Below are 25,329 nucleotides of genomic sequence, written 5' to 3' on the forward strand. Positions count from 1 at the left end.
TTACTGTGATAAGCAGTGATATTACCCATGATGCTCTGGGATCCTTCACAGCAGGTTCCTGTGCTGCACAGCGTCCCCTGGTGAACAGGACAACTAAAAGAAGTTTTTAATTCTACTTTTTTTATTAACTTAATAGATAATCAAAGACAGCCTGCTCCTCAGCAGGTGAGGCTACAGCATAAGACATGTATGTGAGACAGGATGTGAGACATGTATGAGAGACATGTAAATGTGAGACAGGTATTTGATACAGGATGTGAGACAGAATCATCAAGAAAGTTGAATAGGTAGATTGATCTTCTTGTGCTCTCGTTCTCATACACGAGATCAGTAAGTGAAGGTCGTCTTCTATAGTGAAGGTGCTGTGTGAAGAGGAAGAGCCGCAGATTTAGTCTAGTTGACTTGTGGTTAGATTTGGATGAGAACCTGTTTATGAGCCTGATGGAATCAGCATCTTCATCATCAGCACACAGGCTCATCTGATGGTTCACACCTAATGGCTCAGTGAAAATCAAGTGAACAAACCTGGCCTGGTCTCCAGAGTCCAGCAGTGACGTTAAACCACTAGTAGGGGCTGTAGCTCCAAGAGTGGAGGATCTTCATTCTGTCTGAGAATCTGAATTTCTTTCAATTGGCAAACTATCTTTCTCTTCATCTAAGGAAACCATTGTTCCTTCTAAGTTGTGGAGGTAGGAAAGGTCGTGTGTATGTGAGCATGAACTCATGAACTTTGTGTGGTGGGCCGACGCCTCGTTGATATCTGCACATGATGATGACAGAGACACCAGTTGGTTTGAAAAGTAAGAAAACCAGATTTCTATTTCATTTCCTTTGTGATGTTAGGAAAAGAAACAGCAATAACTGTATGTGTGTGTGTGTCTGTGTGTGTGTGTGTGTGTGTGTGTGTGAGGCCCATGGCAGAGTGAATTCTCTGTTTAGCTGAATAGAACTCAGTAATGCAGGAATGTGTGTATGTGTGAGAGAGAAAAGGGCAAGCGAGAGGGAGACAGGGAGAGACAGAGACAGAGAGATAGAAAGAGAGAGAGAGATTAAGAGAGACAGAGAGAGAGAGAGAGAGAGAGAGAGTGCTTGAGCAGATTTGGAACCCTCACTTTTTGTTGCTGTGGCAACCATGGGGGGCTCTCTTTCTTTCGTGCTAAGTGTGTGTGCGTGTTAAGCAGAAGAAGAGAGTGGAGTGCGACAGAGGAAGATGAAGGAGATGAAGAGGAAAAGTTGAAATTTTGTCGTCAAGGAGACGTAAGATCATTTACAGACACTTTCAGTGTTCCTGTTGTTTCTCGCTGTGAAAGTTGTTGGTGTTCTGAAGCAAACTAGTTCTTTATGTAAAACAGTTTGGTGGATGTTGTGAGGGTTGATTGATAAGTAGTAAGCCTGCTAAGCTGTGTAATATTGGACTAAGCTCATGGACCCAGCTCCATATGTGCTGGACAACGGACACAGATGAGGACCTGCTGGCTGCTGCAGCTCGGAACTGTTTGACCTGTCTGACCTGTTTGACCCCCCAAAGGTTTTCATGGGAATCCGTTTGATTCGAGTTCAGTCAACAAATATTTCAACAAGTATTCCACATAATGATAGACTGTTCCTTTAAGAGTCGGAGTGAACTCTGTGTGTGTGTGTGTGTGGCCTTTGTCATGTTAATGTGTGTATCCTCTGAGTCTGTGTGTACTTGCTGACCTACTTTCATCTGTTTACATCCACACGCTAACAGTACACTGATGCCTAAACTAAACCTTGTGTGTTTGTGCTCTGCTGGTTTAGCCCCAATCACTGATGAGATAACCGTTGACCTTTGACCTCCAGATTTTCCAAATGGCTGACAAAATGCATTCAGCTTTGCCTGCTCATCCCATCCACTCCCCCTCTCATCAGAATTGGAGGGTCGGGGGCGTGGCTCCACTCGCCCACCATAACGGCAGTCTGCTGAAGGAGATGAGTCTCCATCATCACAGCCACGTCCTTCCTGTACAGCCACCTCAGGCTGCTTCATGTCCCATGACCCCAGACCCCGGTCCAGACCTTGGAGCCCTGCAGGGTCAGAGCGTCGCCTCAGGTTCTGGCCTGAAGACCAGACCCAAGAGTCCTTCGAGTAAGGTAAGTGTCCATAATGCTTTGCAGTGACCTGAAAACATCCTGTGGAGGGGGTGGGGCTATAGTGCCAGTCATTAGTGATGTCATCAGGTGTGAGTTATTTTCTGTGTTTCCATTCCAGATTTATGCAAAACAGACAAATTAATACAAAGTGGAGACAGTTGAGTTTGATGAAATTATATTATTGAATAAGTTTAGGACTTAGGAGTTTAGGACATGAAGCAGAGACCTTATGTCCTCCTTGGCCTCATTTATATGACATGAGTGAATGAACAGCTCCTGAACTGGGGTCCCTCAGGTTCCTTGAGCTCTAGCCCTCATGTGTAGATCAGTCTGAGGCGTTTGTGGACTCATGTGGACTCATGTGGACGGCCCATGTTGTCACTTCCTACTTTCCATGTCTGGTCGAACCGATAGAACGTCACTTTGAAACAAGACAGACGGATTTGTACAACAATCTAATCCACTAACGATGTCAGAGGGACATATCAGTGTTCAGGTCACATTTCTTGGGTCAATGTTGTTGGTACTCAATGTCTGTTTCTTGGGTCAATGTTGTTGGTGCAGTTTAGGGACGTCCAGCAGGTGGAGACAGAAGCCTTGTTGGACCTGATCCTGGAGAGTCAGGGTCAGAGACTGGAGGAACAGAGAGCCAGCATGAGTCTGCTGCCTGATCCAGGACCAGCAGCTCCATGTGAGGCCTGCAGCTCGCAACAAGACCCCCTGAGCCTGGACTTCTACTACATGCTGATCCACTACCAGGTACATTCACACTCTGCTTCTCTCTCTCTCTCACACACACACACACACACACACACACACACACACACTTGCACACACACACACTTGCACACACACACACACACACACACACACACACACACACACACACACACACACACACACACACACACACACACATACACTTGATCTCCCTATCTGCCTGTCTCTCATCCTGTCTGTCTCCCGGTCTCTCTGCAGTCAGACAGGATGGACGATCAGAGGAGTTCTCTTCCCGATGTGGATGAGGTTGTGGGTTCTGTTCCTGATCAGGAGGATTTCTTCTCTTTGGTCCAGAGGGTTCAGTCCAGGAGGATGGATGAGCAGAGAGCATCATCAACACACACACAGAGTGAGTCAGCATGCTGCTGTGTGTCCAGCAGAGGGCACTCCTCTTCCTCACATCTTCATCAGTGATGCCATCCTGAGTACTCCTATGTTGTAGTCATAAATAATATAAGCTGAAGTGCTGATCTGCGGCACTGAGTCTGGATCCTAAAATAAGAACCAGACCTTGTTGATGTGGACATACAGAGACAACATGGAGACCTGAGACTGGTTTGACTGTAGGACAGCGAGTGCACATGTCTCCATCTTAAGAGTCTCCAAATGAGGAGTTGTGGAGCTGAATGGTGTCAGACCGAACCCAGGCCTGAGCCCAGCTGAGCCCAGAGCCCTCAGGCTCCGCCCCCAGCAGGGCCACAGTGACGCACCGATACTCTGATAGGCTCATTGCATTATAATAAACAGATTTGGAGCTCTGTGAATTTGTGTTTTCGTTCATACAACCATCATATTTTCTGTGCTTCAGAGAGAAATGTGACTTAGTGGAGCTATCATGCATATTTGACCACAAATTATGAGTGAAAATGTAATGATTGTTTCTTGAAGCTTCATCGGCATCAGCCAGATCTCATACACACACAGGCAGTGATCACATGACACCAGGAGAGAAGGAAGCAGTGTGTTAGTGAATGGAGCTCCCAGTACAGAGCAGCTCATAGTGGCATGTTGCTGCTGCCTATATCACATAAGCAGATTACAAAATATACAAACAGTTTGAAAATGTCCCACTCAGACAATGGATCCTGATTCTTGAGTCCATTTCAACGGTCCACTGGAAAACCTGGAGCCATTTGGGATCTAGGCTCGGTCTGAGGACCGAGATCAGAACCTGGTCCAGATTAACCTGACAGAGCCTGATGCAGAGGGACCCTCCTGGTCTTGGTTCTGTGGTGTGAAGGGGGTCTGCAGACACAGCCAGGACATGGGACACTAGGATATGTGATTCTGGATGAGGTTCAGGTCTGGTTCTGGGACCTCAGGGGTCTGATTTAAAGGACAGAGACGTTTTGTCCGTCCCCTTGTAGGACATTGATGATCATTTAAAAACACGTACGTCTTCAAACCCGTTAATTTACTTTTTAACATGGTCAGGAAATAATTAAACGTTATTTAATACTTGTTTGATTCTTCTGAAATTAACCATCATTAACCAAAGGGATAGTTGGCGTAACACTCTAACACGCCCGATCTTTCTCGGGCCTCAGAATCATGTAACAGAGCCGCGACTCAAACATGCTCCTCCCCCTCCCACTAGCTTCCGCTTTCGGAGCCCACAGGAAGTAAACAAAGCGCGTGCAGTTCCTCACACGCGGCGATCGGCAATACTGCACAGAAAGTAAGTAACTAAGTGTGTGTGTGTGTGTGTGTGTGTGTGTGTGTGTGTGTGTGTGTGTGTGTGTGTGTGTGTGTGTGTGTGTGTGTGTTTGATCGAGTCGTCGCTAGGCTAGTCGCGCCGCAAAGTGGAGATTTCGAGACGTGAACGTGGGGACACACACGACTTACCTGTAGCGTGAACGTGTTGGAAAGATTTGTATTTGCGTTACCGTGCGTCGACGTGTCTCAATGACGCAAGATGGTTGCGCCAGGTAAAAACAACAACAACTAGAGAACAAAAAAAGTCGCCCACACTCCTCTAAAGTGTGAGAGTATTTGGGACAGACACAGAATAATATAAAGCTCTGCAGAACACCTAAAGCGAGAGCATCCTGGAGCGCGTTAGCAAGACTGTACCGTAAGTCCTGTTTACTCTGAGTCCCCGCCCACCAAGCGTGAAACACTTACTAGGATGATCAATACGCCGAACGCGTCTCTGTCTGTAGTCACTTGAAATTGAACTGTCCACGTTGAAGTTATTTCTGCACTGCTGCTAACGTAAACTTACATCATGCGTTGTTATTCGGGCGTTTTATATTCTCTGGTGACCTTAACAGTGAGCTCAGAGCTGAAGGCCGAACACTCAGGACACATGGAGACCCCTGGGCTTAGAGAGAGAGAAGGGGAGAGAGAGAGTGTGTGTGTCTGGGTGTTTGTGTTATTGAGATTTGATTCAGATTGCAGGTTTAAGTTCTTGTGTTACTCAAATCGCACTAATTTTACTGCAAGATGATTTCATGTTGGGCTGCTGGTTGCACAATTATTCCTTCTGAAAGTGACTGGAATATTGCATTGTCTTATTTTTGTTGTTGGACTGCAACATTTAGGGGAATTCATTGTTATTAATTGTGTAATAAAAAACAACAACAACCTTTCTTCATCTCAGGTATCTGCAGCAGTCTTCATCATCTTCATTACCAACTGACTTCCTCTCCTCATGAAGCCTCTTCGTGTCTCAGACTCCACCCCCCTCCCTCAGAGGAAGAGGAGCACAGAGGAGGATCTTCCACAATCTCCTGTTGACATAGAGACGCCTGAGAGAACAACCAAGAAGAAAAAGAAGAAGAGGGAGGCGGACGATTCCAGTTTGCCTCCTCCTCCTCCTGTTATCTGTGAAGAGGCGAGCAGACAGGAGCCTAAGAAGAGGAAGAAGGAGAAGAAAAGGAGTGAGGAGATGCAGAGGGAGGACAGAAGCGGAGCAAGTGATACAGCTGAGAAGAAGAAGAAAAAAAAACATATGCTCAGCCCAGTTACCACACACCAGATCGAGGAAGAGGAAACTGGAGAGGGTGTTGTCACAGTAACGACAGAAGCCGTGAAAAAGAAGAAGAGGAAAAGAAAGGCTGAGGAAGAAAAGGATGAGGAGGAAAAGGAAGAGGAAGGCGCAGACAGGTGAGTGCGTTCGCTTCATGCTCACTGCCACCCAATCAGATTCCTCTGTGTCACGCTTTGCTGTTATTGGTCAGGCTCGACACGTGGGCGGAGTCACAGCTGCAGGAGTTCATTCCTGACATCCGAAACAAGTCGACCGATCAGATCCAACGCTTGATTCGCTACGACTTGGAGCGCTTCAAGGCCTTCAAACGGCAAGGTACTACTGCTACTACAGAACATACTGCAGGACCACACTGTACTCCTTCTACATCAGTACAGCAGTACTTCTCCCTGTACAGTAGCAAAGTTGTACAGGCTGACTGTGTCGGTGTGTGTGTGTGTGCAGGCGTGTCTCTACGTCATGGCCGCTGCTCTGGGGAGGAGAATCGTCGCATCAGGGAGAACGTGGCAGACTTCCTGGCTCTGACGGGCATCAGCTCAGCCAATCACCTGCTGTATCCCCATCGTTACAGAGAGCAGGAGGCCCAGATTAGGAAGTTACGAGCACACCATAGCTTCCTGGAAAGAATTGGTACACACACACACACACAAAGTAACACATAGACACAACCTTTTACAACAACCTTAAACTTATTTTGTTGCTGATATCATCTAATCTGTCTCTCTGTGTCTCTCTCTCTCTCTCTCATCTCTTCCTGTCTGTCTCTTGATGTGTCTCTGTCTCTCTGCTTCCATCTGGTCTGTCTCTCAGCTGAGGGGATCCCTCGTACGTGTCATCAGGTTTACACCAGAGCCAAGAAGTTATTTGATGAACAGAACCACATGGGAAGGTCAGAGGTTAAATGATTTGTGTTCCCTGTTGTAGGTGTCTTCCTTCAGGTCCTCAGGAACATTGCATTATCAATGTTAGATTGAGCCTTATTGATAACATGATCACCTCATCAGCCACTTTGATGAGTTTCACCAGCCATCACTGATCCCGATCCTTGCTCAAACTATAAACTGGTCTCTGTAATCAATACAATCAATATTAGTATTAAATCAGATCAGTATTATATATGAAAGTGTATCAGGGCCCCCAGGTGTTGGGCAGTAAAGTGGAAGAGGAGCAACCCTCTTTACAGGCTCTGCTGTGGGTGTCCTCCTTCAGGTTCTCAGAGGAGGAGGTGGGTTCCCTACAGAAGCTACAGAATCTCCATGGTAACGACTGGAAAGCCATTTCGGAGAAGATGGACAGAAGCATTTACTCGCTGCAGAAACGCTTCGCTCAGATTGGTGAGTCTCATTTGTTGAACTTGGACCCTAGCTCATTTAGAGATTCTGAATTTAATGCGTGTGTGTGCGTGTGTGTATCAGCTTCTGGCCGTGGGTCCTGGAGTGCTGTGGAGGAGTCCAAGCTGAAGAAGGCTCTAAAGGATCGCCTTGAGGATGTGGTGCAGCAGGGCACGGTTTCATGGCTCAGCAGGGATCAACTGTGTAACAACCTGCCCTGGAAGCAGATCAGCGAGCAGGTGGAAACTAGATCCTGGAGTCAGTGCCGACTCAAATGGTCAGTGTGCCTCAGAGACAGGAAGTAACTCTCAAAACAGGAAGCCAGAGTAAATATGGCAATATTGATGACATCTGGTGTATTACAGTCTCACATTGTCACTGGTGCGTGTGTGTGTGTGTGTGTGTGGGTGTGTGTGTGTGTTCATACTTCTATGAATTTTTTAAGCAGAACTTCCCCAGTAAAGTTCCCTAAACTCAACACAGAAAACGTCCTGTACCACCAGCTGGGGCAGCATTTTACTGTGTTTTTCCATCGGATAAGATGGTTAGGTTAGGGTGACACTTTGGGTCAAAGGTCGTCATAGTGTTTGAGCTGACGTGTGATTTGTTTAGGTTCAGCTTGGTAAAGTGCAGACTGGCAGCAGGAGGACACAGAACCTTCAGCCGAGGACGAGAAGCTCTTCAGACCAAAATCCAGCTCATCAACACGTAAGCTAACCTCTGACCTCAGGATAATGTCAGTCATGTCACGAACAAAGGTCGTAACCTGACAGCCAAGAAATCGGATGACAATGATAATGTGCTGCTGATCATGATTTTGTCATGGTGATGAAGATGACTTGTGTTCCAGGTTGTATCGGATGAACGTTGAAGATGCAGTGGACATTGACTGGGACGAGGTCGCCCTGGCTACCGGGTGAGGCCATCACGTGACCCTGTAGATATGACAAACCAAGCCGCAAATGAGCAGAGAATTTCTGGTCATTCAATTCAACATTCAATTTCATCTTTGTTATTAAATAGTGATCTGTTGTAGAAGTTGAGATAAAAATAACCACAATGTTCATTACCATAAACAATCATATGAAGTATTCATCAGCCCTGAGTGTACAGATGAGTCCATCCATCTATCGTAAGGTCGTACTCACTGTAGTTCTGTGTTGTGTTACAGGAATGTGACGTCTGTCTGCGTTCAGAAGGCTTATCACCGCCTGAAGGTCTCCAGAGTCCCCCTGTGGGCCAACCTGTCCTACTCTGGTCAGTACTTTAGTCCTTTACTGTATTGAACGTATTGCTGTGTGTACTGCAGTCTTTCAGTATTGAATGCGTTATTGTGAGAACTGCAGTGTGATGGCTTCTTGCATCTCCCTGCAGAGATCATCGACTTCATGCAGGAGAAGGTTGTTCCTCAGCTGAAGGAGCAGCTGGCACAGGAGACACAGGAGGGGGAGCAGCAGGAGGACAGGTACTTCCTGTCGGACGTCTTCCCGCAGGAGGACGAGGGGTTCATGGAGTTGGATAACAGCCAGCTGCCATCCGGTCAGCAGGCGTGATCAGCTGACTCATCATGTGTTAAAGCGACAAAGTAATACTGATGTCACTCATTGAACAGATTCCTCTGGAACATTCTCATGGAAAGAACCTTTGAACTCTGACGACTCCCGTTTTTGTGGAAATGTGTGGCTTTTATTTTGAAGGTTCACATGTGTTGCTTTATAAGTGAATTTATAAATTTTGAATTTATCATGTTTTAATTTAGATGAAATCTCTGTATGATGACACGTTTCCTGACAGACAGACAGACAGGCAGGTTCAGATTAGTTTGCGTTGACTGCATAACAATTACCTGGTTGCTGTCACGGGGAAGGACAGCATTACCTTTCAAAATAAAATGACAGTCTGAACCGCCGTTACTGTAAATGAAAACTGGCAATTTGTTGTTCTACTTCTTTATTTATTATTTATTATTTTTGTAGTTTTGATGATGACATCTGTGTTCAGATGTTCAGACCCTCCATGGCTCTCTCCAGGGGGTCACTGCTCCAGTACTCAGGGTCCCAGCCCAGGAACCAGCCGCTGAAGGTCGGAGGTTCGAATCCCTGCTTCACTGTCACTGTGGGGGTGCCGGGGTCTCTGTCTGACGGGTCGCTGCTTATGTACTGACCGGCTGGAGGAGAGAGACAGGCGTAATCAATCAAACCGTCTAACCTCTTTATCCTCAGACTAACTTCCTGTTTTAGTCCCACCTGATTCTGCGGCTGCCGACTTCTCCTCCTCGTGTGATTCGTTTCCGATCCAGACAAACACCTGCAGGGGGACAGAGGAGGTGAAGACACTGAAAGGGGGCGTGGCCTGTATCCACGGTGACAGCAGGGAGACTCACCTGGTCCCAGGCATCCAAGATCATGACATCATCGGGAGCCAGGTCATCTTGCGTCAACTCTCCTGGGACCTCTTCCATCTAAAAACACACGTCAAATAGCCTCATGAACACACACACAGGGGTTGATTGATAAATTCTCAGCTTTATGCAACATTATTGAACCATGCAATCAGATGCACAAACCAGGAAGTTTCCAGTCTTGTTGGAGCAGGCGAACAGACGAGGAGGATGAGCAACCATCTGGTTGTTGAGCCTGGGTGAGGTACAGTATTCCTCCCTGCCGCCCAAAGCTTCCCAGAATGCATCTGTGCAGACAAATGCACACAATTAGCTATCTTGTGTTGAGAGCAAAGGGACCCATCAACCAGCCCCCACCCCACCCTGGTCCTTACCATCCTCCTCCTCCCCCTCCTCCAGCACAGAGGTCTCTACCTCCAGGAGTCCAGTCAGTCTCTCAGCTCCCTGAGCTTCAGCTGAGCTGCTGTTCCGCCCCTTCCAGGTCCAGGACCCAGAGGGGGACAGCAGGACCAAGACATCGTTGGAGTTCAGACAGGAGGAAGTGGGTTCCACCTGAGGGGAAGGGGGGGCTTCTTATGTCCGCAGCAAACTTAACATCAACAGGATCTGTTTCTATGGTAACTCGGGCTGATACATTCACCTTAAATAACTCGAGCGCTTTGGTTTGATTACATCACACCCGGGTAGGTAAGACAGGAATAATGGCAAGAAGCAAACCAGCCTTAAAGCTGCTGGTTTGGACTCTGTTGTGCTCCCTGACTCACCTCCACAGCCCTGGTGTCGCCTGCTGGATTGGCTCGAACCAGGAACAGTCGGGTGTCGGCCACCTCTGATTGTCCACCCTCACGGGAGGTCCCGCCCTTGTACACCACCATCAGCTGACTCCCAAACAAGCTCATGAGATGGGCGGGTTCCTTTCCCTGGACCACCCGGACCTGTAATCAGAGAGTACAGCTAACAAGCTTAGCAGCAAACAAAATCACCCTGAACCAAGACAGCGTAAACCGTCGGTACCTGAACAGCACCGCCTCCCTGCTCCTCATCCAGCTGGATGGCCAAGATGGCTGACGCTCCAACCTCATCCTGGCTAGACTCTGCCCCCTGCCTGAAGACAGAAAGAAAGGAGGGGAGATGGAGCACTGCTTGACTTTGTGTGACCCATGTAAGATAATGTCAATATGAAAATGACGGTTGTAGTTTTGTTGTGTGCTTAATATCCTAATGGATCAAATTATATGATTGAAGAGCAACATTAGAAAGTAAATTAACTCGGAACATTTTTGTTCTACTCACCATATGTAGATGATTTGTCCCCGTTTGTTGCTGTGTTGGTACTCATACAGGATGATGTAACTGTCTCCTCCATAAAACTGACCAAAGAGAGACTCATCAACCGGAACCTTGTCAGATCCTTCTATACGCCAGATCTACAGAGACAGACAGGCAGAGAGAGAGAGACAGACAGGCAGAACGTGAGACAGATGCTAGTAAGCATGTTGAGCTCGACCCAATCGCCTTAAACCCCACCCACAACCTTTTGACCTGAGAGAGGCTGAGGATAACTGGACAAGATCTGATTGGCCAATAGGGGACAGACATTCAGCAGACTCAGCACAGCATGAACATCCCATCCACTGCACCCATACAAGCCTACAGTTCTACATTCCTCCGTTAAGTTCCAGTCCAATCTACCTCAGTTCTCTCTCTCCATCTCAACAAGCTCATGTTCTATGTAAACACTGTAAAGTGTTTGCAGAGGCCCTGGTCAGGTCCCGTGAGAACCTCAGTCATGAACCTGACCTGTTTGTCGCCGTCGCCTTTGTCCACCATGCCGTGCTGCGCCGCCATGGCGTTTGATTCGTGGAGTTTTGACACGTCGAAGTCCACCTGCCCAGTAAGAAGACTTGTTAGATTAGCCTGACAAACAAGTGCTTAGAGTGATGGGACTGGTTTGGAAGAGGAGTGATGAAGCTCAGTGCAGATCCTGATCGTCTCACCTTCTCTATCTTTGCAATGCGATTGGACACATATGCCGTTCCCATGCCAACGGTGTCTTCAGGGTCCCTCCAGTCCTTAAAAAACTGTTTGAAGAGTGGAGTCTCACTGTTCTGAGGCAAGACCTGGACCTGAAGGGGGACCAAAGAGTCAGGAAACAAACTGTGTGTGTGTGTGTGTGTGTGTGTGTGTGTGTGTGTGTGTGTGTGTGTGTGTGTGTGTGTGTGTGTGTGTGTGTGTGTGTGTGTACCCGCGTGTATGGAGGGTAGTTCATCTTTTTGATGAACTGCTCGGCACTTTTCATCACAGCATGACGCTCCTCAGTGTTGGCATCCTTACCTGCGTGCCCACACACACACACACACAAGGACACACACACACACACACACACACACACACACACAGCATGAGTCCCCTGCCCTGCTCTGCTCTGCTCTACTCTGCTCTCTATTAAGCTGCTCTGGTATGAAACCTTTCCAGACGAAGATGTGTCCATTTCCTCCATTGTCCAGGATGAAGCACTCGCCCTCCTGCAAAGCATCCTGGGAGAATGGATTCTGATCCGCCACTACAGAAACCTCCATGTCACCATCAGCATTAGACACCTGAGAGAGAGAGAGACAGACAGTTTCTCTCACCTGTCTCACTGTAAAGTTAAATGGCGGCACATCGGTGGTGTTTTCACCTGGTAGAGTTTGGCCTGCTTCCTGTTGCTCACGTCAGTCTTTGTGTCGTCGCTCTGGGTCTCTGGAAGCTCCGACTTCTCCCCTAGAACCTGAACAAAAAGGTCAGAGGTCAGGGAGATGACACTGAAACAGTTCTTGTCCTGTGATTTAATGGACCTTTTGTCCAAAGATGCTTCCTGCCTGTGATATTTGGTTGATGTCGCTCAGGCAGATAGCAAACATTTGTTTAAACAAAGTATGAGGCCATGTGACATAACAACAAACAGAGTCATCACCTCCAGCATCCTCTCTGGCTCCGCCCCCTCACCACAGAGCTGCAGCTTGGCCCGCCCACACCGCTCATTGTCACGGATACCCTTGGACACCTGTCAATCATGCAAGCAGCCAATCATTCAGTCAGATGTCATTTCCTCATGAATCGTCAAGAGGTGATGTCATAGGTTATTAGCCAATCAGCTGGATCACCGACCTGAGTAGCTTTGAGTTTCTCAAAGTGGTTGCTATGGGAACCAGACCACTGGATTATTTCCTGTGAATAGAGAGAGAGAGAGAGAGAGAGAGAGAGAGAGAGAGATATGGGATGAGCGTGTCTGTCTGCCTGCCTGCCTGCCTTTCTCTCTGTCTGCCTGCCTGTCTGTCTGTCTGTCTGTCTCACCTCTCCCAGGTCCAGGATGAAGCTGTCTCCCTTATTGAAACTGTCCCAGCTCACAGCGACCTCGGTGGCTCTGACGACACGCCGTCCTTTGACATGCAGCAGCCTTTCAACGTTTGTCTCATTGATCACAACATGGTTGAAACCTGAGGCCACACCCCCTTTCTGGGGTCAGAGGAAACACAGGAAGTGAAGTCAGAGCTTTGTGTGATTTGTGTCAGGTCAATGCATCTTTGGCTCTAACTTCTTGGTCTCTATGGCAACATAACTATGAGGAGGATATAGAAGTAGTAGTAGAAGTAGATGTGCTGTGACACTGTTACCATGTACTTGAGTCCAGCTTTGAAGTACCCAGTAAAGGCTCTGGACTCGTGTCCTTGGACTTCACGGTACTGGATCGGTTTCCCCTGCAGGAAATCATCCATCTGGACTGCAAAGATGGCCGCCGCACCCCTTTCATCCTGAGAACATTCTGAACCTGCAGGGCAGACGACCAATCAGAGAGCAAAAACACAATCAACATCTTATATAATACCACGACTTTAATGTGGTATCACTGCAATACAGAGTGAAATACGACATGACGGCTGGAATTACAATAATATAGCAGTTCTACAGGTTGTGCTGTAGTATCCATACCTATCCAGTAGTGCAGGTCGTACTGCATCCTTCCTGTCTTGCCCATTGCCTCGGTGTTGAGCAGCAGGTAGGCGTCACCGCTGTAAAAGCTTCCTTTCACAGCTGCAGGAACAGGAACCAGCTCCATGTCCTCCACACGCCACACCTGAAGCCCCGCCTCCTTCCCTGCCCCTTCAAACTCAGCTTGGGATGCCATTATGATGGGCAGCTGTAGGGGATGGAATCACAGTACATTCTAAGGTACTGTCACAGAGCTGACCTTTGACATTCCTCTGCCCCCGCCCCATGCAGCCAATTGTGTTTCCAATGAGCCCATGTCCCTCTGTGTAGCTGCTCTGTGTAGCTTCTCTGTGTAGCTGCCCTGTGTAGCTGCTCTGTGTAGAGCCTTTGGCTCTGTTTGCTCTGACTGCAGCGCCGCACTCACAGCAACAAGCTAACAGCTGAGGGACACCCTGAGCATGATTCATCTGTTCCACACAAAAGATCTTTGACTGAACTCCTACAAACAGGAAGTGAACGAAGTAGAGAGACAGACGAATGTTTTTAAGAGTGAAGATATCAAAGAAAATCACAAGCCGAAACTTCAGTCCAATCAGCTGCTCAAAATGTTGCAAATGTGTAAATTGAGGCTGTAAAATAAACCAAAATAAAAAACACTCAGACAAAAGGAGGAACATCAGCTGGCAGGAGGCCAAGAGAACAGATGATTCATCTCAACATTAATCTAAAAAGATTAATCTAAGATCAATAATGATTAAAGACAAACTCACCTGTACAGAGTTGTGTTGTATGTTGTTGTATGTTGGTCGTCTGATGTGCTGAAGGCTACTCGGTGTGGAAGGGCGGTGCTTCTATATCTTCCTGCAGGTAACACTACACCCCCCACTGACACAAAAACACACACACACGGGTCACACCCAGCTTCAGCTCTGAAACCGGATCTACCTGAGACATGAAAAGCACCGGATGTAAATCATGTATGAGCTCATCTGCCTTTCAGTCACTTTGTTCATATTTGTTCGTCCTTTTTACTGACCTTTTTACCGCACGTCAGGCTTTTAAACTCTGATCTGACTGTCTCGTCCTGATTTTCCCGCTGATTTGCGTTGGAAGCAGCAGAAATCAGCTGACTGCCCTGATTAATTCTCTCCAAAGGACTGATTGAAGCTGCAGGTCTTTACAGTTACAGCTTCTATCGCGACCACACAACCTTACACATGAACATATCACCCATCACATATGAACGTACTTCATATTCTCACTGACAAATCAAAACACACACATCCCTTATTTTGAAAACCATCAGTGGGGATAAACGTTTCCGCTGAACGATGTTTATTTTGAAATTGAAGACCGGATGTGGTGTGTTGGTTACCGTGTAGCCTGACAACAAGATCAGGTGACAGTTTCTCTGTCGTTCGTTAAGTTTAGCTGAGTTAGTTAGTTAGGTTTAACGCCCACCGAGTGTTGCACGGGTCCCGGTAAACGGGTTTGATTTGGCAGCAGAATGGAGGCGTTCAGCAAGCTAACCAGCATGCTGTTGCAGGCGCTGGAGACGGTGAGTTAGCCTGTTAGCTTCTGCTCTAAAGTTTCATTATTGACTTCCGAATAATCACTCAGATGTTGGTTTGTCACGGTTTATCTTCAATAATAATAACTTGTGTGTTGTCAATAGAGCAGAGCCTTAATAGACCGTAGAAAACAACTTCACCGGTGTAGGGATCAACCAGTACCCGTGTTATCTAGTGACTTTAACCTTTAACCTTTACGATTAGTTTCCTCGGCGTTTATCTGACATGTACTGAAATGATTATAAAGAATAATATACATCTATGAAAAATATTCTATGCAACATAAGCGGTCAATCTAATTCTCATATCTTCTGCTGTTGTTGTTGATGTTTATGTTTACATGTGATGGACAGCTGTGTCTTGGAATCTGTTGAATCAATTTTCAGTAAAATGGTAAAATGCCAACATGATTGTGTAGAATGATCCAAGTGTGAGTCTGCAGGTATTCAGAACAGCATTCCAACAAGTTCACACATGATTGTGTGTGTTGGGGGGGTTGCTTCCTGTCTGTCTCTTTACCTGTTGGTGTGTCTTTCTGAGTCAGAGGGAGCCGACTGTCGACCTGCTGCAGTCGTTTGTGGAACACTGGAAAGCAATAACAAACTTTTACATACAAACTACAGGTGAGCAGCTGCTTCTTGCCTGCCTGTTACACACTGGTTACTCTTGGCTGATGTAACTGACATGACTCACTCTGTGTGTGTGTGTGTGTGTGTGTGTGTGTGTGTGTGTGTGTGTGCACATTCGTGTAGATGAGTGTTGTCCAGTAAAGCGGACAGAAATCCCCTGGCATCTAAGACAGATGATGGACATCCTGGTGTTTGAGGAAAAACAGCAGGTACACACACACACACACACATAGTTCAGTCATCCACTGATAAAATGCTGCAGTATTTGCTGTGTCAGATACAAATATGTGAAGCGTGTTTGATAAAAGTTTCATGGTGCCAAAATACATACATATGTTGCTGTGTTGGTTGGTTTTCACTCACACACACATCTGGGATCATCACACTGCATTCATCACTCACTGATGCTGCACAGCCAGTGAGCAATAACCTGGTTTGTGAAACGGCATCACCGTACCTGCAGGAGGGGGGTCTCCCTGTAGGAGGCGGGGCCAGGAGACGGGGCCAGGATAGTTAGATAGACTCTAAATAAGCTTCATCTCCCTGTTGATTTAGTCAAAGCAACCATTGTGATCAGCTGTGACTGGTGTGTTTGGTTGACACACAGGGTGCGGAGGAGACCGGGCCGTGTTTGGAGTATCTGCTGCAACACAAACTGCTGGAGACGCTTGGCACGCTGGGCAAAGCAGAGGTAACACACAGCATCTTGTCAGGGGCCCCTTAATACTCAAGAGGCTGAACATCAACCATTCCAATGTCTCCTCACGTCATCCCCTCTCTCTGTCTCCTCTTCTCCTGTCCTCAGTGTCCTCCTGGAATGTCTCAGCAGGTCTTCTTGTTCTCCTCTAAGTTGTTGTCTCAGATTCAAAAACCTCTGCTGCACATGGTCAACATCTGCAAACCTGTTCAGGTAAGGACATTTTGTGTTCCCTGTTCTTGATATTAAAACCACTAATTGCAGTATTTGATGTGATAAGCTCAGCAAAAGGCTTAAGGAGGCTGAGAGGGTAACCTGCTGGGTGGCCAACGGTTATTACCACTGCCTTTTGGAGAAGCGTTTAGCAATTTGACCCATTTCATTAAGTCAGAACATGCATTGCATTTTTGTCATATGAAAAGAAGGCAGCCCTGGACCCTATCAAAGGTCTTAAGGGGGTCCAGAGAGACCACCATCCCTTAATAAGCTTTCTCTCTGTTTCTTGTTGGGTCTGTCTTTGTTATAGAAGTTCCTTCCTTAAATGTCTAACTTAAATTATTTAAACCACTGGACGGCGTTCGGCTTAGAGGGTCAGGGTTAGAGGGTCAGGGTTAGAGGGTCAGGTTTTAGGGTTCCCGCTTTTCATCAAGTCATTTCCTTTTTCTAAATGGGCTTTCCTAACAATCTTCTGTCTCCCTTTGAGAATTGCCTCAATTAACTCCTCCAGTTTCTCCCCTGTGCTGTTTTGATCAGATGTATACACTTGTGTACGCAACCTATACGGGATTCCAAGCAGGTGCAATGTCTTCTTTGCTTCCACCATCTCATGCCGCCTCATTTCCACTGTTTGCTGGTGAGATATCCTCAAAGATGTGGATGTTATTTCCAGTCACACGGGAGCTTTGCATCATCCTCTGCTCGTCTGCACAGTAGCTTTTGGGGAAGATGTTACGATGTTGGGTGGTTGGCACGTTGGTGTTGGGTGGCAGGTAGGTTTCTAGATGGTTGTAGGTTCAGGACGGATTGCTAGGTGGTGGTTGATGGTTGCTGGTAGGTAGTTGGGGGGTTACAGGGTGTTTGGTGTCATATTCTGATCTCACCTTCTGATCTCACCTCTGCTCCTCCTCCAGAAGCTGATCCGCCTCTGTGGACTTCCTAATTCTCAGGCAGAAAAGGAGAGTGCTCAGTTCTTATTGGCCGTCTGCTCCACAATCAAACAAGATCCACACCTGCTCAGATTAGTTTTAGAGGTAAGAAACAACAAACCACTCCACTTACAAAGAACCTTCTAACAGTCAGTAGCTGGGCAATAACTAATCAAATGTGATTGATCACTAACTAACCAACAAAACTGCTACCTGACCTCTGACCTCTGTAAATAGCTTCAATCTGTATCTGTAGACACGTTTGAAGGTGTTTGTGTCGTAATCGGTGTGTGACCTCTGTGTTTACCAGCTTCCACACTCCGACCAATCACACCAAAGGAAACAAAACTCCAATCACAACACAGATTCAACAACGTCGTCCAGCCAATCTGCTTTAGACCCCGCCTCTGCTTTAGACCCCGCCTCTAGGCCCCATCGCTCACAAGCCTCTGCCTCGAGTATTGGCCAATCAGGTTGCAGCATGCCGACGGCGGGAGCAGATCTGCTGGGCTCTCTGCTGCAGATGGCCAGCAGTAAGGTGAGTCCCACAGCTGATCACGTCAAGGTCAGGGTCAGTCTGAACCCTGACCTGTAACCTTCAACCCTTGACCCCTCAACCACCATCTACAGCTGCACTCACCTCACACAGCTGATCCTGACCCCGATTTACACATCCAATTCTCTCTCTCTCTCTGGTGCAGAAGAGCTCAGTGAGTCTGAAGGCCTATGAGTCCCTCCTGCTGCTTGCTGGCCTGCAGTCTGCAGGATCAGGGGAGGCTCTGGCAGAGCAGACCCAGCTAGCAGAGCTGCTGGTCGGGAGGCTTGTTCAGCTGTACTCCCTGCTGCCTGTGGACAGCCTGGACCCTGGAGACATTCAGAGCTGGCCCCCCACGTCCTGGAGGTACACTTAGACAGACAGACAGACAGACAGGCACAGTGACCTCACAGTCAGTACTGATCAACAACATGTCTGAAACTATAGATGAATCATTCTGGGTGATTTTAGATTATTCTGACAAATTTGACCAATTGAATCAATAACAAATCTCTCTCTGTCTCTCTCTATTTCCCATTAGCTCCCAGTTCTCCCGGTCCACCTCAGATCCGAGTGCACAGCTTCCAGGAAGTGAACACATGAACAACTTCTTCTCCTGGTTTGACTTCCTGGATCACCTGATGAGGGAGGCACCTCAGGTAAACACGTGAGGGCTGGTGAACGAGTGAGAACGGGCAAATGTGTGAGGACAGGTGAACAGGACAGCTGGTTTGTGTTTGTGTGTGTCTCCAGGTGTTAGCGGAGAAGCTGGCCCAGTGTGTCCATGTGTCTTGGCTGGTGTCCACTCTGCAACCTCAGCTGCTTCACACGTGAGGAAAACACGTTTTAAATCCCCACAGATGATCGATTGACTATTGATCCTGTGTGTTGTGTTTGTGTTCAGGTCCGAGCGGGACGTTCTGCTCGCCACCTCTGTACTCTGTGCCACCGTCAGGCTGGTCCGCTCGGACGCTCTACTGGACCAGCTGGTCCGTTTCCTGATGATGACACAGACGTCACACGAGGACACATGCACACACACCGTGGTGGACATGCTGCTGCAGCATTGTGACCACATCTCAGACCAGGTGGGTTCTGGCAAAGTGCCCAAATCTGTCCACGGTAGGTGGTTGGAGGTGGTGATTCTCAGTGGGTTCTGTCAACGTCAAGCATAGAAACATGATCTGCTGTGTGTCTGTCTGCAGGTTAGCATGGCATCTCTGTGTGTGGTAGAGGAGCTCCTACAGAAGCCTCACAGGGACATTTTGAACATCCTGGTGTTGAGGAACCTGGATAGTCGGAGCTACCTGCAGCCGTCCCCTGCTGGGCTGGAGGATGGACACACAGAGATCGGCGAGCCTGCTGAAGACAGCGAGTACGATATGATACAGCACACGCAAACATACAACCGCACACACGGACGAAAGTGTGACACGTCACACATCCATGACTGAAGCTCCACCCCCTGCTGTGTGTGTGTGTAGTGAGCTGGAGGAGGACCCCTTCTTCTTGAACAGCATGCTGCCTTCCAGTCATCAGTTTCTCCCTTCTCCCCTCTGCTCCTCCTCGTCTCCTCCTCCTCCTACACCAGGCTCACCTGAAGACTTCGTCAACAGGTAACAAACAAACTCCTCCCCATCAGCTCACCCTCTCATCAACTAATGACAAGTGTGTAACAATGGCTGCGTGTGTTTGTAGTTTCCTGTGCCTGGTTCCTCAGCAGGCTCGCTCCGCTCCGCTGATGCAGGAAGGAGGCTATGAGTCTTACATCCATGACGCTCACACGCTGGTCAGAACATGTTCTATCTGTACCACTATAGTACTCACATAGTACTGCCTCACAACACACATATTACTGACAAGGCTGTCCTCCCTGTCTGTCCACCAGGTGATGGAGTGTCAGTCTCTCTGTCTGTCCTGGGATTGGCCGGTCAGTCTTCCCTCCTCCCCCATCTCTGCTGAGGGTGCAGAGTTCTTTGAGGGTCACCTTCTGAAGATGTTGTTCAATCGCCTGGGACGAATCCTGGAGCAAGTAAACACTGTCTGCCTTTCTTTCTTTCTTTCTTTCTGTCTGACTGCACAGACATCACATCACCTGTCTGTTCAACCATCTAGAACACACTCTCATAACCACCTGTGTCACTGTGTTTCAGCCCTATGAGCTCAACCTACAGCTCACGTCGCTTCTGTCCAGACTTTGTTCCTTCAACCATCCGATGCTGCACGAGTACCTGTTGAACCCCTTCATCAACCTGTCTCCCTGCTCCAGGTCGCTCTTCTCGGTCCTCATCAGGGTAAGACTGACTGACTGACTGACTGACTGTGATTGTGAATTTCACCCGTTGTGGGACGAATGAAGGATTATCTTATGACATTTATTTATTGCAGTCAAATATCTGTGTGTGTGTGTGTGTGTCTCTCTCTCTCTCTCTCTTTTTTAGGTGATTGGTGAGTTGATGCAGAGGATCCTTCAGGTTCCCAACCTGACAGACAAACTGCTGGACACCAGGAGACAACTGATTGGACTGGACAACAACATTGAGTAATAATTTGTCTTTCATGTGTCAGTATGTATGTTGTTGCATATTATTTTGGAGGAGTCTTTTATGTTGGTGGTTTGTTCCTGATGATCCGATCGGTGTGAAGCTCTGGTAAGATGTGCCGTTTGATTGGCCTGCAGGTTGGAGCACCTGACCCTGCTCAGAGGTGTCATCGTACTCGAGGAGTTCTGCAAGGAGCTTGCAGCTATTGCCTTCGTCAAACTGCCCCTGGACCACCACTGACCTGGACTTCAACCTGGACTGCCGGTGGATCAGTCCTGGATCATGCTCGGGTTTTTATTTTCCCCAAAGTTTTAACACTTTTTTACTGACTGAGAACCTGATTGAGACCTGCAGACTTTTTCAAGGCTATAGCAGACGGAGGTGGAGTTCACGATTACATCATAAGGTAATCCAACTCTAAAGAAGAACTCCAAAGAAAGTGAGTCAGATTTGTTACTAAATGTAAAAAAATATAGGATGAGACTCAGCGTCCTGTTTGCTGTTCCACCAATCAGAGGGCTTTATTTCCTCTAACTGTGTCACCCCGTGACCTCTGATTGTGGACAGCATCAGTCAGTTTTTTTAGTATTTTAACTCTTACTTTCCAGTAATGTGAACATGCGGGCAGATTGTCTGTGTGAAGGGTTTCAGTGCAATAATAGAATGTTTGATCCTTAGAACATTTCAGCCAATCAGACGCTTCAGCGATGACTATAACCTATAAAAGCCTTGTAATATTTTATTATTATATTTATTGAGAGAGAGAGAGAGGCAACACAGCAACAAGGATAATAATAATGAAAGTATGACTAATGATGATAATGATAATTAGGTTCGGGCAGGACACGGTCTTCATCTCTACAGGCAAACCTGGCCGGCCCCAACTATAAGCTTTATCAAAAAGGAAAGTTTGAAGCCTCCTCTTAAATGTAGAGAGAGTGTCTGCCCCCAAGACCCAATCTGGAAGATGGTTCCACAAGAGAGGAGCCTGATAACTGAAGGCTCTGCCTCCCAGTCTACTGCTCTTTAAGGTTGTATAAGCTCTTTAAGGTGGCTTGAGCTCTCTAACATTTTTTCACTAGTTTATTTGTTGATGAAATGTATATTTTATAAATATTCCTGAAGAAAAAAATACTTTTTTTCTCAGGTTATTTGTTTTATTTTCATTGGTATTTATTGTAAACGTTTCTTATTTAATGTTGTAAAATAAAATCTTGTTTGGAATGTGGTTTGCCAATGTTTGCTATGAGGAATAATAAAATAATTTAAATCACACATGTAATTGGATATAAGAGTCCATATAAAAGTATATAGTATTATATAACTTACTTTTGTATGAAGAATTCTTGTAAATTTTTTGAGTGTTAAAAAGGAACTTCAGATGGAAAAGATGCTAGAATAAAGTTTTTAAGATTAAAATGCAATCAATGTTTTATTCAGTGCGCCCCCCTGTGTTGTGATGCTGTAACAGCAACTCTGCGTCAAATAAAAATAATCGACCGGAAGCAGTTGGAAAAACGACCTTAAATATAAACATTTATAATCCAAGTGTGACTTTAGTTTGACGTGTTTGCACTTGGGAATGTGTTAGTGAGTGAAGCTGAAGTCACTGTATTTATGAACTGATGTGTTTAAATGTGGAGATGACAAGTATGACAAGAATTCCGAACGAAACCAGTTTTTCTTTCACTACAAATAAATCTTCAGCTTTTATTTTTCTCGTGTTCTGCTTTTGTTTTGAAAGTCTGGGGCGGATGTGTGTTGGTGGGAGTTTGACAGGAGGAGGAGGCGGAGGATCACCAGCTGAAGGTCAAAGAATCTCCTGGACACGTTTGAAATCAGATTATTCGCACCGTTGATTATCGATATCTGTGTGCTTCCATCGACGAGCTGATTGACTGGATCAGCTGGAGGTTCGTCGTGACGTGAGACAGGAGGACAGAAAGACAGACAGCCTCAGCATCATCCTCAGCCTCAGCCTCAGCATCAGCATCAGCATCCCTCCATCACTGATCCTCCGCCTGCCCGTCTCCCTCTCTGTCCCTGTCCCGCTGCCTGTCTGTCGTCATGGGGAACCGGGGGATGGAGGATCTGATCCCGCTGGTGAACCGCCTCCAGGACGCCTTCTCCTCCATCGGCCACAACTCGGAGCTCGACCTGCCGCAGATCGCGGTGGTGGGCGGGCAGAGCGCCGGAAAGAGCTCCGTGCTGGAGAACTTCGTGGGCAAGTAAGCCTGTCTGTCTGCCTGCATTGCTGTCTGTCTGCCTGTCTGTCTCTCTTACTGCCTGTCTGTCTGCCTGTCTGGTTCCACCTGCAGTTTAACCATGTGTGCGAGGGAACGTGAGCGTGTGCGTGCGTGCATGTGTGCGTGTGTGTGTGATTGTGAGGTGACTCCGCCCTGTTGGTGACTCCAGATCGTCATATGTTCTCACATGATGTAAACACGTCATACGCTCACACATGTCGGTGTAAATTCATAGCACAGCATGATGTTCTAACAGAGGAAACTCTGCTCTCTGATTGGCTGTCAGGTGTCTGTAGACGTGTCAGAGCATGAGGTTTATTTACCTGCAGGTAACCCTAGCAACAGATCAGTGACTGGAAATGTTCAATTATCATTTACAATCAAACCAAGGCTTGTGATTGGTGGCTTTCTTCCTCCCTCAGAGACTTCCTGCCTCGTGGGTCCGGTATTGTCACTCGGCGCCCCCTGGTGTTACAGCTCATTAACTGCCCCACAGGTAAGAACAACCCAAACAATACGTCTTCTTCTTTAACATGCAGAGGATTCCATCACAAGTTAAACGCCATTTGACGTGAATCAGAGTACGCAGAGTTCCTGCACTGTAAGGGGAAGAAGTTCACCGACTTCGATGAGGTTCGTCTGGAGATCGAGGCGGAAACGGATCGAGTTACTGGACAGAATAAAGGAATCAGCCCAGTCCCCATCAACCTGAGAGTGTATTCACCCAACGGTAACACACACACACACATACACTAACACACAGACACACACAGACCACTCAGTCTCAGACACATTGTGTGTGTGTGTGTGCAGTGTTGAACCTGACCCTGGTGGATCTTCCCGGGATGACGAAGGTCCCAGTGGGCGATCAGCCCGCCGACATCGAGCATCAAATCAGAGAAATGCTGATGCAGTTTGTCACCAAAGACAACTGCCTCTTATTGGCCGTTTCCCCTGCGAACTCTGACCTTGCCAACTCTGATGCCCTGAAGATCGCCAAGGAGGTTGACCCGCAAGGTCAGACAGCGAGCCCTGACCTTTAATACATAACCACCACGTCTAATCCAACATATATACATCCTATGTATGTGTGTGTGTGTGTGTGTTCAGGTCTCAGGACCATCGGTGTCATCACCAAACTAGACTTGATGGACGAAGGAACCGATGCCCGAGACATTCTAGAGAACAAACTGCTGCCACTACGAAGAGGTGAGGGGGGGAGCAGTTTATACAATCTATATATATATAGATTCCATATATATGTCTCTTATTTGGACATTATTATTATTTTACACTTCAGGATTATGTGAGAATGTAACAAAATGTGAAAAATGGAAACACTTTCTGTTTGTGTGTGTGTGTGTGTGTGTGTGTGTGTGTGTGTGTGTGTGTGTGTGTGTGTGTGTCTGTGTCTGTGTGTGCAGGTTACATTGGTGTTGTGAATCGCAGTCAGAAGGACATTGATGGTAGGAAAGACATCACGGCGGCGCTGCAGGCTGAGAGGAAGTTCTTCCTGTCTCACCCTTCTTACCGCCACCTGGCTGACCGCATGGGCACTGCACACCTGCAAAAAGCCCTCAATCAGGTACAAATATATCAGTGACAGTGAAAAAGAGAAAATGACAGGAACACCTCATGAGGTTGCCAAACTGAACTCAGTCAGGCTCCGCCTCCATCTGGCAGACATGTTGATCCCACCTAAACTCTAAACGCTAAACTCTGTGTAGGTGTGAAAACGATCTTGGATCACACTGGCATATTAGAGAAGTCCGTTCGTTCACATGGCAACGCCTGAAAACGCATGATCTCCCTCCTCCTGGCATTCAGGAGACAGTGCTTTGCGTGGCCGATACCGGCGCTGAGCTGGTCACCATTTACACGGCAGCAGCAGGGATCGTGAAGCGTTTGCTCTCGGTGCTTGTGTGGGACATAAAGATAATTTTAACACAAACAAGACAACAAAACAGAGTAAACACAACAACAACCTAAACGTATCCGCCTCATGCTGTGCTGACGACGTCTATCTGTAACAGCTTTACCGAGATGTGCCGATGACAGCGTAACAAAACGTCTGTCTGTCTGTCTATCTGTCTGTCTGTCTGTCTGTCTGTCTGTCAGCAACTGACCAATCACATCCGTGACACGTTGCCAGCGTTACGCAGTAAGCTTCAGAGTCAGCTGCTGTCCATCGAGAAGGAAGTGGAGGAGTACAAGAACTTCAGACCAGACGACCCGAGCCGCAAGACCAAGGCCCTGCTGCAGTCAGTGCACACACACACACACACACACACACACACACACACACACACACACACACACATACACCATGTTGTTTTAATGTGTCATGTTGATTCATCCTGTGTGTGTGTGTG

General features: G+C 47.2%; 4 protein-coding genes across 6 annotated transcripts in view; 3 read left to right on the forward strand and 1 right to left on the reverse strand.

The window, feature by feature from the left end:
• Positions 1-4,488: 4,488 nt before the first annotated feature.
• LOC143003426 (transcription termination factor 1-like) lies at positions 4,489-9,078 on the forward strand. Of its 3 annotated transcripts, none has more exons than XM_076154071.1 (11): positions 4,489-4,573; positions 5,498-6,003; positions 6,078-6,202; positions 6,332-6,517; positions 6,698-6,776; positions 7,097-7,221; positions 7,303-7,495; positions 7,831-7,926; positions 8,069-8,134; positions 8,390-8,475; positions 8,593-9,078. In XM_076154071.1, the coding sequence occupies exons 2-11, from the start codon at positions 5,549-5,551 to the stop codon at positions 8,769-8,771; spliced, it is 1,590 nt and encodes a 529-aa protein (XP_076010186.1). In that variant the 5' UTR covers positions 4,489-4,573; positions 5,498-5,548; the 3' UTR covers positions 8,772-9,078. The 3 variants fall into 3 exon arrangements, with proteins under 3 accessions (XP_076010186.1, XP_076010188.1, XP_076010187.1); XM_076154073.1 differs by lacking the exon at positions 4,489-4,573 and adding an exon at positions 4,644-4,823; XM_076154072.1 differs by lacking the exon at positions 4,489-4,573 and adding an exon at positions 4,839-4,969.
• Positions 9,079-9,151: 73 nt separating this feature from the next.
• On the reverse strand, positions 9,152-14,502 carry LOC143003425 (gelsolin-like). The gene is made up of 19 exons (XM_076154070.1): positions 14,362-14,502; positions 13,592-13,799; positions 13,276-13,430; positions 12,956-13,117; positions 12,770-12,829; positions 12,576-12,665; positions 12,300-12,389; positions 12,087-12,219; positions 11,865-11,953; positions 11,617-11,745; positions 11,420-11,506; positions 10,913-11,046; positions 10,634-10,724; positions 10,384-10,554; positions 9,994-10,171; positions 9,785-9,906; positions 9,602-9,679; positions 9,465-9,525; positions 9,152-9,385 (listed from the first exon to the last, which is right to left on the reverse strand). The coding sequence occupies exons 2-19, from the start codon at positions 13,785-13,787 to the stop codon at positions 9,216-9,218; spliced, it is 2,196 nt and encodes a 731-aa protein (XP_076010185.1). The 5' UTR covers positions 13,788-13,799; positions 14,362-14,502; the 3' UTR covers positions 9,152-9,215.
• A 446-nt stretch (positions 14,503-14,948) lies between these two features.
• On the forward strand, positions 14,949-21,939 carry fhip2b (FHF complex subunit HOOK interacting protein 2B). Its single transcript, XM_076154308.1, has 18 exons — positions 14,949-15,149; positions 15,707-15,785; positions 15,915-16,000; positions 16,399-16,482; positions 16,597-16,701; positions 17,619-17,738; positions 17,944-18,171; positions 18,335-18,534; positions 18,710-18,827; positions 18,922-18,998; positions 19,073-19,256; positions 19,374-19,543; positions 19,653-19,784; positions 19,867-19,957; positions 20,057-20,200; positions 20,322-20,462; positions 20,610-20,710; positions 20,849-21,939. The coding sequence occupies exons 1-18, from the start codon at positions 15,099-15,101 to the stop codon at positions 20,949-20,951; spliced, it is 2,214 nt and encodes a 737-aa protein (XP_076010423.1). The 5' UTR covers positions 14,949-15,098; the 3' UTR covers positions 20,952-21,939.
• A 567-nt stretch (positions 21,940-22,506) lies between these two features.
• LOC143003366 (dynamin-1-like) overlaps positions 22,507-25,329 on the forward strand; it is a 10,940-nt gene continuing 8,117 nt past the window's right edge. Inside the window, exons 1-7 of the mRNA XM_076153971.1 lie at positions 22,507-22,939; positions 23,380-23,453; positions 23,538-23,687; positions 23,771-23,974; positions 24,068-24,166; positions 24,382-24,542; positions 25,076-25,218. Of these exons, the coding sequence (XP_076010086.1) occupies positions 22,779-22,939; positions 23,380-23,453; positions 23,538-23,687; positions 23,771-23,974; positions 24,068-24,166; positions 24,382-24,542; positions 25,076-25,218 (992 nt within the window). The 5' untranslated portion in view covers positions 22,507-22,778. The remainder of the gene's footprint in view (positions 22,940-23,379; positions 23,454-23,537; positions 23,688-23,770; positions 23,975-24,067; positions 24,167-24,381; positions 24,543-25,075; positions 25,219-25,329) is intronic.

This window comes from Genypterus blacodes, unplaced genomic scaffold (assembly GCF_046128005.1).
Source record: "Genypterus blacodes isolate CSIRO-AG114 ecotype Tasmania unplaced genomic scaffold, CSIRO-AGI_Gbla_v1 ptg000061l_1, whole genome shotgun sequence".
Classification (NCBI taxonomy): domain Eukaryota; kingdom Metazoa; phylum Chordata; class Actinopteri; order Ophidiiformes; family Ophidiidae; genus Genypterus; species Genypterus blacodes.